The following is a 12,875-nucleotide window of genomic DNA, read 5'->3' as shown; positions in this document are numbered from 1 at the left end:
AAAAAAAAAAAAAAAAACGCGCATGATGCCCAGGCGGGAGGGATGCTAACGGAAGAGGTTTATTGAAAGACAATTAGCTGACTAACTTACTATTCAAACCCGCTGTGGACACACTTCAAACGCGCCACTTACTCATGTACACACCCAGCTGCGTGAGCTTACTTCCATTGCGAGCCCTGGGGTTGGTTTTGTCGTATTGTATGATTATTTGGGTCCAACAGACGACAAGTCTGCAAGCATTCAACAAGTTACTTATTTTGCACACGTCACTTCCCCTCCTTCACACTTCCCGGCCTTCAAAATAAAAGCATGCCAGCAAACCACTACACAGTAGTTTTACTGTGGCGTATTTCCGGAAGTAGGAACGTGCATGATGTGCCAGTATCATACTTGAGTGCTGCGCGCTGATTTGAATATACTCCCGGACACAACTGTATGTCATCGCAACATAATGGACCGATCAGAGCAGCAACAAATCCTGATGTGTGTGTGGCATGTGTTACAGACCTATCCAACAGCACAATGCGTTGGTCACGTGAATCAATGCGGCAGTTGTTTGTGTAAAAAGAGACGTTCAAGCGTGTTTGTATTTTCTTGTCACATCACGTAACCCGCGCCTCCCACCTGCAACTGGCGCATACCATTACAACAGGGGGTGGGGCGGTGGGGGATGAGTCAATACCACAATCCCTATAACAGCAGTTGTCGTTGGCGCCGACGCGGGAGTAGAAAGAAACCTAAAAAGAAGCCTTTCACCGAGTAGGCTGAGATGAAATTTGGCTGCCTCGCGAGCACGTCACACGCATGAGGGCCGATTAGTGGGCCGGACTAAAATCCACTTCCAGCCATGCTTAGTCGAGCCCTATTTTAAAATGTGTCACCCTTCACCCCTCCGACCCAAAAATGGCCATCCGGCCATTTTTATATATATATAAAATATATATATATATATATATATATATATATATATATATATATATATTTAGCGCGTTATTTTCGAAGTTAATCCAACCCCATAAAGGCTGCTGGTCACCATGACCATGATATATACGATACATGTATATTTAAAAAAAAGCTTTAGAGTAGAGGAGGCGTTACATCAGCTTCAAAATATTGAAGTATATTCTGGCGTCTTCCTTGATGAAGACAACCAACACGGCAGGACAGTGTTTTGTTGCCCTGAGGGCTCAAATAACGACCAATCATGGCTCAGTTTCAGAAAACAGGTGAGTTGTGATTGGTCGTTACGTGAGCAACTGTGATATAATTTTCAGTTGAAAGACGTGACAAAATGGCCGCCCCCAGTGATGACTAAACAGGTGGATTAACTCTTATTTCACAAACGCAATACTTATCAGAATGCCTTGTTTCAACTAGTGGGCTTGCATGGAGCATATTCTTAAAAAATAATATGTTTGGGTTGACTTCACTTTAATAAAATATTTGCATAAGAAAATCAATCCTCTTATTCATGTTAAGGGTATTAAAATTCAAGAAAATAATGGAACAGAAAAATCAAGGGATTTTTTTACAATAAATAAAATATGCGATTAACTTCGAGTTAAATATGAAAAAATGTGATTAACTACGATTAACAATTTTAATCACTTGACAGCACTAATATATATATATATATATACATACATATATATATTATATATATTTATATATATATATATATATACATACATATATACGTATACATAGGTATACATATGTATACGTATACATACATATACATACGTATGTATATGTAGACGTATACATATACACATACGTATACGTATATGTATGTATACGTATACGTATGTGTATATGTATATATGTATATGTATATATATGTATATGTATAATTGAGGTTCCACCGCATACATTTCACCAGGATACAGATGTGTGCCGGAACCTGCATCTCAGACTGTTTCTCAAAGCCTAAACACAGACAGTAGTCATTTAATCACTCGTCAAAGTAGAGCTTGGATATAGGTGTAGATGTAATGTGCAATACATTGGTGTAACTGTGGCGGATATAACTGTTGAAACTGCTTTTATTCAGACCTCTGTATGTTTCACTCTACAGCGATTGTGTACAACTCAACTGGCTTGCTGACCTGTTTCGATGTGTACAGTTTGTATGTGGAGTGTGCTGACCCCACTGGCTGTGGACTAGGCTTTGACAGCATGGCCTGGGACTATCAGGTAATACAATCAATTTATGCACAGTATTTTGATTTGGATTGCAGAGACCCAAATTTCCATCCACCCATTTTCTGCAACAGTGGTTCTCAAACCTTTTACTCCAAGTGCCACGTAAAAACGTGCGTTGCTGGATCAATATGATTTTGAAGTCAAGTTTGTGATTTGCATATCTGGTTTTGTGCTGGATGTACTCCCTGGCACAAATCCTCCCCATCTTGGGACTGGCACTAGCAATAAACTGGCTAGTTTGAGTGAAATCATTCATTCATATTACTTTGAAAAAAAATAAATAAATGAGATCTTAAAGTGTATGGGACACGATTTCTACAAATATTAATATGTCTTATTAAACAAAATATCCATGTCGCAATGAACGGTTTCTCGAATCAACTCACATTAAGTATTCAATGGATTTAGCAGAGCTGGGCAGTGCGTCCCTGGGCCGGACCAGTAGGACCCTCCGGCCGGATGCCCATTTTTGGGGCGGGGGGTGGGGGCTGCCAAATTTTTGAAAATGGCTGGACTAAGCGTGGCTGGAAGTGGATTTTAGTCCGGCCCACTAATCGGCCCTCATGCGTTTGACGTGGTCGCGAGGCGGCCAAATTTCATCTCAGCCTACTCAGAACAAAGGCTTCTTTTTAGGCTTCTTTCTACTCCCTCGTCGGTGCGAGCGACAACTGCCGCGTTGATTCACGTGAACGACGCATTGTGCTGTTGGCGACAGTTTCTGTAACACATGCCATGCACCCATCAGGAATTGTTGCTGCTCTGATCGGTCCATTATATCACATGTTGCGATGACATACAGTTTCCCAGACGGAGAGGAGGCGAGTGGATGCAGCACGCAGCTCGTTGCTGCTGCAAAAGGAAAGTAGTTTGGCAATAAAGTTAAATGCATAGTCTAGTCATCTCGGTCTCTTTATTGTTGTAGCAGGCACGATATCCATTGTTGTCACTGTCTTTTTGAAGCGACGCCCCCCGACTTGGAACTGTTTCAAAACAACTTGTGTCCACGAGTATATTAAGCTGCGCGCAGCATTCAAGTATGACGCTGGCAGATCAAGGTGGAGTTCATGCACTTCTTCTGGCATCTTCCCTACTTGCGGAAATACGCCGTAGCAAACCTGCTCTGTATAGACGTTTGCTGGTATGCTTTTATTTTGAAGGCCGTTTCTTTGCGTATGCCATTATAATGCCATTTATCCATGCATTTATGATTTATCACGGCTTCTGGTGTACTGGCTCCTCCTCTGTGACGCAGCCCTCCTCTCTCGCGTGCAGCAGTCAATAGCACCCGTGCGTAAACCCGCGCTAATAAGTGCACCGAACCGAAAGCAAGTGGACCGAACCGAACATGCCATACCGAAACGTATTAACACACCCACGTGTACCGTTACACCACTAATAACAAAATGTCGAGAAAAATTAGCTTGGGCTGTGAGGCAAGCAAGGTCAATCATCCGACAAGACGTGATAGAGGAAAGAGTCCTTTTAAACATTGCTGATTACAATCAGCCACAGGTGCGCAGCTGAAAGGAATGAACCCCGCCCCCAACTCCAGATGGGCAGCAATGAGAGAGAGAGACAAAAGTACAACAGAGCAAAACTATGACACAATGAAGCATTGCTTTAATGAAATTCCACCCTTCAGACTAATACTTCTTTTTTTATCAAAAGGCTTCAACAGTTCCAATATCACAAGAAGTAATAATAAAATATAACTTATGTTTCTCAATCACATTACTGCATTTTTCCGCACATGTAGTAATAGGCCTAACATAGTTACAACTCTTATTACATAAGCATACAAAGCAATCTCAATTACAGTGTTGTAGATGAACAACAACACATCAAAACTTAGCAAATTATCACAACATATCAGTGACAAAAAGTGCATGCAGACTAACTAGTACATAATACATCAATATAAAATGATATTATATGTCCTCACATCATCACAGGGCTTGCTTTTAGTAACATCAACCAATGTTTAAACAGTGTTTAACCCATTAAGGCCGGGAGCGCATAACTGCGTTTCTACCACTAGAGCCGGGAGCGCTGTTGTGGCTTGGTTTCTACCCTTAAAGCCGGGAGAGCATATACGTAATTTTCCATTTATTATTGGACTCTTAACCAATAAAATGCATCAGAATGTACACGTGACAATGTCGTAAGCCCGCAGAGGATGTTGCGGAATTCTTTCGAGTGATAATGGCAGACACGTTGGTTGCGGGAGCTCTTAAATGAGTAACGGCAGTGATATAGACGACGCGATTGTGGACTTTGAACCAGTCGAACGTGATATATAGTTAAGATATATGTTTGTAGACAATGACAATATCGACGTCTTTGTAACAGAATAGAGGACGGTCATTACCACCACTCTATTTTTTACATTAAAAATAGTACTTGTCTTACCCTGACACTTTATTTTTACCTCTTTGATTGAAACAGTAAAGATGAATAAACTCGGGTCTGTGTGAAAGCCACATGTTTAAGCTCTCAAATTCTTCTTTTGGTCTGCTACAAGGGCTGAGCTATTAATTATTTTGTAGGTGCTGAATTTCTGAGAAAACATCCCGTGTTAAAGCACTGGCGACCTCTAGTGTCGAATTGCCAATGTTGCGCCTAGGAATGTAGTCTATTCAGTATATTTTGATAAATGATCCATCACGTCACTTGACAATGGCGCTTTTGGTACATCTTTTATAATCCACGTAACACAATAATACTTACTTTTGAATATTTAGCTTTATTACAATAATTTCAAGAGAAAGAAAATGTCATGGGGTATGCTGCACAGGTATGTTGATGATATTTCTGGAGCTGGGCTTATTTGATCAGAGAATGGTGACGCTACAAAATAAAATGAAAATAGTCGGTTAGACAAGAGTTAAAGGATCACAAGTATACTGGGAAAGACACCGGCCCAGAATCAAATATTGCAGATCTATAATCTGATGCATATAAAACACAGTGACATTTCATACCATTTCTATTACAATGCATACAACCAAGTATATACAACACACTACTTTATAAAAAAAGAAAAAGTACTCCTGCGTACAAGCATAGTATACTGTACTTGTGAATATTTAACATTTCTACCACAAAAGGACACTCTCAATCAATAAAATATGTGAGAAGACGGTTAACCAAACTCCTCACTCGTGTCACCATCTTTCAATTTAAGCTAGCTGGCATTATAACGCAATTGCACTGTGCTAATCATGTCTACAAAATCAAATTATGATGCATGTTTTCTGCATTTAACACTACTATGTCCTTGGCTTTTTGTGGTGTGAGACTCCTTTAATCAAACAATAAGGACGAAGCGACCGAGAGCTTGTTATCGTCTTCTTCAGAGTCTGAAGGCGACCCCGTTGGGCCAATGACGTCTAAACCTAGCCTTACGAAAATAGCGAGTTTTCTGCATCTTTTTGAAGGCCTTTTCATAATTGGAATCTTATTATTTGTACTTGCGCTCCTTCTTAAAAAAAGTTTTTAGGGTAACTTTTTTTCATGTGCCATACACTTTAGATGACAGTTTTCTACATTTATCTGTGCTGCAGGCATGCACGGAAATAAATCTCTGCTATGAGAGCAACAACATGACAGACATGTTTCCAGCAATGACCTTCACTGAGGAAGAACGCCTGCGGTACTGCTCCAAACGCTGGGGTGTGATCCCGCGACCGGACTGGCTCAAAATCCAGTTCTGGGGTGATGGTGAGTACTGAAAAAATATACTGTTATTTATTATTCAACATTCAAACGTGTGGCCTACAAGTAAATAATGAGGTTAAAAATTTTGTATCATTTATGAAACAAAATAAGAAGGCAGTAGGACCCTGGCTTTGGAACTGGGGGTACCCGCAGACAAAACTAAATTGCTAACTAGTGGTTTTAGAGATACTAGTCTGCATCCTAACTAACTACTGTCGAAGGAGCACTTGAGTAAGGGGTTGACATTTTTTAAGTGAAAGAATAAATTCATGCAAAAGAAATGACTTTGTTTGTTTAGTGATTAGTTATACAATGCATCTATTCCGAGCGTTCACTTGCTCCATATTTTATGTTAAAGCCTTTTTCTAAGGAAAAAAGGCAAAAATTCCACACTCAACCCGCGACATCATTTTATGTGGCCCGCGAAGGCAAATCATGTGTGTTGACTTGACGTTTATCTGAATTTCTCTTCATTGTTAACATATACACATTATATGTATTTTCAAGCATTTGTTCCCAATCCTTACTTTAAAATACATTGAAAAATAGCTGAACAAACTATTAGCTGGCTTCTGATTTCAAAACTAGCTATCCATCAATTTGTTGTGTATAAGGCGATTATGCATATACAGTACACGGTTCACAGTCATAACGGCCCTCCGAGTGAAATCAGAACTTTGATGTGGCTCGCGACAAAAATGAGTTTGACGCCCCTGATGTACAGTATAGAGTGTTTGTCTATATAGATGACAGAAATTGAACTCTAGTTTTCACACACAAGACATGGATGTATTTGTGATCTTGTGTTTGCCTTTGTTCAGCGCTTTCCAGAGCAAGCAACATAATTTTCTCCAATGGTGATCTGGACCCATGGGCAAATGGAGGGGTGAGTGATGAAAATATGAGAGACTTAAGTGTGTTGTTAAACTAGAGCTTTGTTTGTTTTAAGGTGCGGAAGTCTTTGAGTTCATCATTGATAGCTATCAACATTGCTGGGGGAGCCCATCATCTGGATTTAAGGTATAGCAAGCTGCTGCCGTAAAGTCATACACACATTCACACACACACACACACACACAAACACACGCACACAAAAATGTCATGCTTAATGTCACATTTTTCATTAATCATACAGAGGGTCCAATATTGCTGATCCAGCATCAGTAATTGAAGCCAGGAAAACCGAGGCAGACCTTATCACACAGTGGGTGGAGTTGGAGAGGACCAGACTACAACAGTCGCCTTGATAGTTCGTGATAGTGTTTGGCTGTTTTGGACATACCTTTGATTAACTTTGATTTTCAACATCTTTTTATGCACTGCACTATGGATATGCTCTGAAAAAGTTCAGCTCAAAGGGTTGCACGGGTCAATTTCAAAATAAAGCCTAAAATATAAATGTTTAAACATTGACGCTTTTGATTTGAATTAATTATTAAATTGCTGTATTACATACAATTCTTCCCCTATTAACATAGTGTGTATTCGCACCAGAAAAGTCCTTTGGTCTGCTTGTTTGGTCCGGACCAAAAGCAGGCTTACTTTTTTCATGTGGTGCGGTTCATATTCATACTGTAATTTTTGCAAAGTGAAATATATTCTGTAAACACATCGACGCATCTGACGATCAGTGCTCCCATTGGACAGAAATGACGAGGGCGGCACGCAGAGTAGACGGTGAGACTGGAGTCGATTTTCACTCCCGTCCCATTCCAGACCACAATAAAAAAAATAAAAAGTCCTGTGAAAACGTCTTGTGAGTTCCGGTGAAAACGACTCCCATTCCATCCTGCACCCATTCAGAATGACTTCCACTCCTGTGGAACTCCCATTTTGGAGGTCAGCTACGTAAAAAAAAAAAACACAAGAAAAAAAACAAACAACAACAACAAAAAAACAACTAAAGTTACATTTTACTGATTTATTGAACAGTTTTTTTTTCTCTTTCTCATGGAATCTCCGAGTTAGATTTTTTTTTCCTTACTTGTAGGCCTGTCACGGTAACAGTTTTTTCTGGACGATACATTTTCCCAGAAACTATCGCAGTAAGCGATAGTATTGTTGTTGTTTTTTTTCAATGCCACTGTTTAGTGAAGATGTTAGAGCAAAAATAATTGAAGTACATCCTTTTCAAGTGCATTTATGTTCACGTGTGACTAAATTGAGAGCAGACAATTTCATTATTGCACTACATATTCATATTTTTTAATATTTTGGTTTACTGGTTACCCGTGAGATTTTTGTAATGAAAAATAGGTACCTTGGCCCAACAAAGATTGTTTTCCAAATGAATCTGATGTATTGCACAAATATACAAATATATATATATATATATATATATGGCGGCACGGTGGTCGACTGGTTAGCACGTCTGCCTCACAGTTCAGAGGTCGTGGGTTCGATCCCGGCTCCGGCCTCCCTGTGTGGAGTTTGCATGTTCTCCCCGTGCCTGCGTGGGTTTTCTCCGGGCACTCCGGTTTCCTCCCACATTCCAAAAACATGCATGGTAAGTTGATTGGATACTCTAAATTGCCCCTAGGTGTGATTGTGAGTGCGGATGTTTGTCTCTGTGTGCCCTGCGATTGGCTGGCAACCAATTCAGGGTGTCCCCCGCCTACTGCCCAAAGACAGCTGGGATAGGCTCCAGCACGCCCCGCGACCCTTGTGAGGAGAAGCGGTACAGATAATGGATGGATGGATATATATATATATCGCATATATATACACACACACAATACAATTTTATTTATATAGTGCATTTCATAACAGCTACAGCTGTAACTAAACACTTTACAAACAAGACACAAGAACAAACGAAAAGCTGCATTGTCACATTTATAATACTGATTTTTTTCTCCCTTACCTTATTGGAAGCAATCAAATCAAAATGTTCCCATACAGGGGAGGATCGCCTTTTTCGCGCAGGTTCCATCGCAAGCAACGGACAAGGCTCGAAAAAAGATTGCACTAATTGCACTGTTGCGCACAGGTGTAACAAGTACAGTAGCCCGAAATCCACAAAATGTGAGATAACAGGCGATCGCCATTGCGTTTTGCAACCAATTTATACCGTAGTCTGTACTGTGTTTGCAACGCGCGCCAAACGTCGGACCACTCCGTGCACGCGATTCAGTCAGCCGGCGAGGCTTCACACGTCATCATTTCCGGGTTTTGCCGAAATGACGCGCGCCTCGACACTGAGAAGAACATAGGTAGAACATAGACTGAGAAGAGCAAGACTTATTGTTCTAATACAGCTTGTCAGGGCATCTTTCATACAATCATCAGGTCAGTTTACAATTAAGGCAACACAGGTTTAAAAAAGTCTCAGCGCAGGCCTCTTCTCATTTTCTGGTGTCAGCAGAAAACTGTTGCACCTCCGCCCCCCCCCGCCCCCCACCTGTGCTCGGAGCGAGCATGCCTTCATAAAATACAGACAGATCGACCTCACTCAGGTGTCTATGGGCTCCCCAGAAATGTGTGTGCGTATGATAAGTCTTACAATGAGGTGCTTTGTTCATCAGTGGTTATACTTTCGCTTTCACGGTGTTAATTAGGAAGATAGCCTTGGAAAAATGTGGAGGGTGTAGGCCTATACAGATTTTATCTCGTCAGGATGGGTGAAAAAACCCAATGTTCCAAATAACCCATGACCTTTCAAATCGTAACTTAGGAGTCAAATGCAGAGAGGTATGAACGACATGATCGGAGTGGCACGAGAAGAAGAAGAATCTCAGTGGAGCACCATCTCAAAGAAACTCAAAGACAAACAGACCATTGAAAAAAATGGACAGTAAGTACATACTTTAAAATACTTCTCCTAGTTTCATGACTAACACGAGCTTATGTCATCTAAATGTGATCTTGTTTTACATTTAACTGAACGCGCATGAATAACACTTGTACATGTTGTCATTAGCTATTGTTTTAGGATTTTAGCTATCCATGCATTCATGAATAACACTAGTTTATGTTATTATCTATTTTGTTTTAGGATTTTAGCCGTACATGCATTCCTGAATAACAATCTGTGAAATCATTATACCTGTTTCAGATGTAACTATGTCTTTGTGCATATTCATGAAAATGCCAAATAGAACATTAAGTTATGCCATCTATATATCTCTATATTTTTAATATTTTTCTGCCATTCATAAAACTTGAAAGCTGATCTCAATGATTTTATGTTTAACTTGCATTGATGTATTAAAGCAAGTATTTTTAGAGATACGTTTGATAGTGTAGAACTGTGACTCTCAGGTTTTTACATGCTTTTTATGACTATCACAATTTTAAGCAAACAAATGCATACTTTTACCAGAACAAATGTTTGTTGAGAATCCTGACATTTTAAAGGTCGTTATGAGTTCATCTAATTTATCAGAGCAGGAAGCAAATCTACACAATGTATTGTTTCAGTGAAAGGGGCTAAAGTTCTGTCATATTGGCTTATTTCTGAACTTTTCCACCTCGAGCCGCATACGAATTCATACACAATACATCAATGTCCTTCAATTAACCACGCCCCGTCTCTCTCTCTCTCTCTCTCTCGCTCTCTAACGAGAAAACCACGCCTATGGCGAGGAGGCGTGTCATCCACAACCCCTTTAGATAGGTATTAGACAGCAGATCTCCAAACCAACCCATAACAACCTGTGGCTCGAGAAAAAAAAACACCTACAATGTCTGTAACCCGACAGATATCCAGACGCATAGAAACGGTATGGGAACATTAGACTTTTCACCTTTACACATTCCCAATTTCCACAAATTCAAGTCATTCAACTCATATTCAGCTTTTCAACATCCCCCAAATTCCTACTTCCCACACATTCAACTCATTCACCCTTAAAAAAACACACAAAAATTCAACTATTCACCATTCATTTCCATTGGAACATTTGACTTTTCACATTTCCACCTTTCCAATGTCCACAAATTCAAGTCATTCAACTCATATTCAGCTTTTCAACATCCCCCAAATTCCTACTTCCCATACATTCAACTCATTCACTCTTAAAAAATACACAAAAATTCAACAATTCACACCATTCATTTCCATTGGAACGTTCTACTTTTCACATTTACACCTTCCCAATTTCCACAAATTCAAGTCATTCAACTCATATTCGGCTTTTCAACATCCCCCAAATTCTTACTTCCCACACATTCAACTCATTCACACTTAAAAAACCCCCACAAAAATTCAACTATTCACCATTTATTTTCATTGGAACGTTTAACTTAATCACATTTACACCTTCCCAATTTCCACAAATTCAAGTCATTCAACTCATTCAGCTCACATTCAGCTTTTCAACGCCCCCAAAATTCCTACTTCCCACACATTCAACTCATTCACACTTAAAAAAAAACCCACAAAAATGCATCTATTCATCTTTCATTTCCATTGGAACATTCAAGTTTTCACAATGACACCTTCGCAATTTCCACAAATTCAAGTCATTCAACTCATTAAGGTTTTCAACTTTTTGTTTTCACCCCTAACATTTACAGTTCCCCCACAATTGAAGCTTTTTCACGCCAAAAAACTCCATTCATTTCCAATGGCACATTCAAACATCAACTACTTCCACATACTTCATCCGATTCACCCCGTTCAAAATATTCAAAAAATTCATGCCATCACAACTTCTATTTTTTTCGCCCCTAACATTTACGGTTCCCCCAATATTTCCCGTCTTTCACCCCAAAAAAATCCCATTCATTTTTAATGGCACATTCAACATTTCACATTTACACCATTCCAATTTCCAAAAATTCAAGTCATTTAACTCATTCAACTCACATTCAGCTTTTCAACACTAGACTGGGGGTACTCATCCCGAGGGTGTGGCGGCCATCTTCGGCAGGGACATTAGCTAGACTGGGGATACTCACCCAGAGGTCTCCCCAGTGCGGCGGCCATCTTGGGCAGGGACATTAGCTAGACTGGGGATACTCACCCCGAGGTCTCCCCAGTATGGCGGCCATCTTGGGAAGGGACATTAGGCAGACTGGGGATACTCACACCGAGGTCTCCCCAGTGCGGCGGCCATCTTGGCAAGGGACATTAGCTAGACTGGGGTTACTCACCCAAAGGTCTCCCGAGTGCGGCGGCGATCTTGGTCAGGGACATTAGCTAGACTGGGGAAACTCACAACTAGGTCTCCCCAGTGCGACGGCCATCTTGTACAGGGACATTAGCTAGATTGGGGATGCTAACCCCGAGGTCTCCCCAGAGCAGCGGCCATCTTGGACAGGGACATTAACTAGACTGGGGATACTCACCCCGAGGTCTCCAAAGTGCGGCGGCCATCTTGGGAAGGGACATTAGCTAGACTGGCGATACTCACCCAAAGGTCTCCCCAGTGCAGCAGCCATCTTGGACAGGGACATTAGCTAGACTGGTGAAACTCAAACCGAGGTCTACCCAGTGTGGCGGCCTACTTGGTCAGGGACATTAGCTAGACTGGGGATACTCAACCCGAGGTCCCCCCAGTGTGGCGGCCATCTTGGTCAGGGACATTAGCTAGACTGGGGAAACTCACCCCGAGGTCTTCCCAGTGCGGCGGCCATCTTGGGAAGGGACATTAGCTCGACTGGTGATACTCACCCGAGGTCTCTCCGGTGCGGCGGCCATCTTGGACAGGGACATTAGCTCGACTGGTGATACTCACCCGAGGTCTCTCCGGTGCGGCGGCCATCTTGGTCAGGGACATTAGCTAGACTGGGGATAGTCGCCTCGAGGTCCCCGCGCTGCGGCGGCTATCTTGGTCAGGGACATTAGCTAGACTGGGGATACTCACCCCGAGGTCTTCCCAGTGCGGCGGCCATCTTGGGAAGGGACATTAGCTCGACTGGTGATACTCACCCGAGGTCTCTCCGGTGCGGCGGCCATCTTGGACAGGGACATTAGCTCGACTGGTGATACTCACCCGAGGTCTCTCCGG

The 12,875-nt window shown here is 41.4% G+C and overlaps 1 protein-coding gene across 3 annotated transcripts in view; it reads left to right on the top strand.

Annotated features, from left to right (window-relative positions):
- dpp7 (dipeptidyl-peptidase 7) overlaps positions 1 to 7,329 on the top strand; it is a 29,411-nt gene extending 22,082 nt beyond the window's left edge. For all 3 annotated transcript variants that reach the window (XM_086030031.1, XM_086030030.1, XM_086030032.1), the window contains 5 exons: positions 2,078 to 2,196; positions 5,769 to 5,925; positions 6,744 to 6,808; positions 6,872 to 6,942; positions 7,058 to 7,329. In XM_086030031.1, the coding sequence (XP_085886157.1) occupies positions 2,078 to 2,196; positions 5,769 to 5,925; positions 6,744 to 6,808; positions 6,872 to 6,942; positions 7,058 to 7,169 (524 nt within the window). In that variant the 3' untranslated portion in view covers positions 7,170 to 7,329. The remainder of the gene's footprint in view (positions 1 to 2,077; positions 2,197 to 5,768; positions 5,926 to 6,743; positions 6,809 to 6,871; positions 6,943 to 7,057) is intronic.
- The last annotated feature ends 5,546 nt before the right edge of the window (positions 7,330 to 12,875 follow it).

This window comes from Filicampus tigris, chromosome 5 (genome assembly GCF_054856515.1).
Source record: "Filicampus tigris isolate MCC_2025a chromosome 5, RoL_Ftig_1.0, whole genome shotgun sequence".
In the NCBI taxonomy this organism is placed as follows: domain Eukaryota; kingdom Metazoa; phylum Chordata; class Actinopteri; order Syngnathiformes; family Syngnathidae; genus Filicampus; species Filicampus tigris.
Note: the sequence above shows the minus strand (reverse complement) of the source record. Positions and strands in the feature narration are given on the sequence as shown.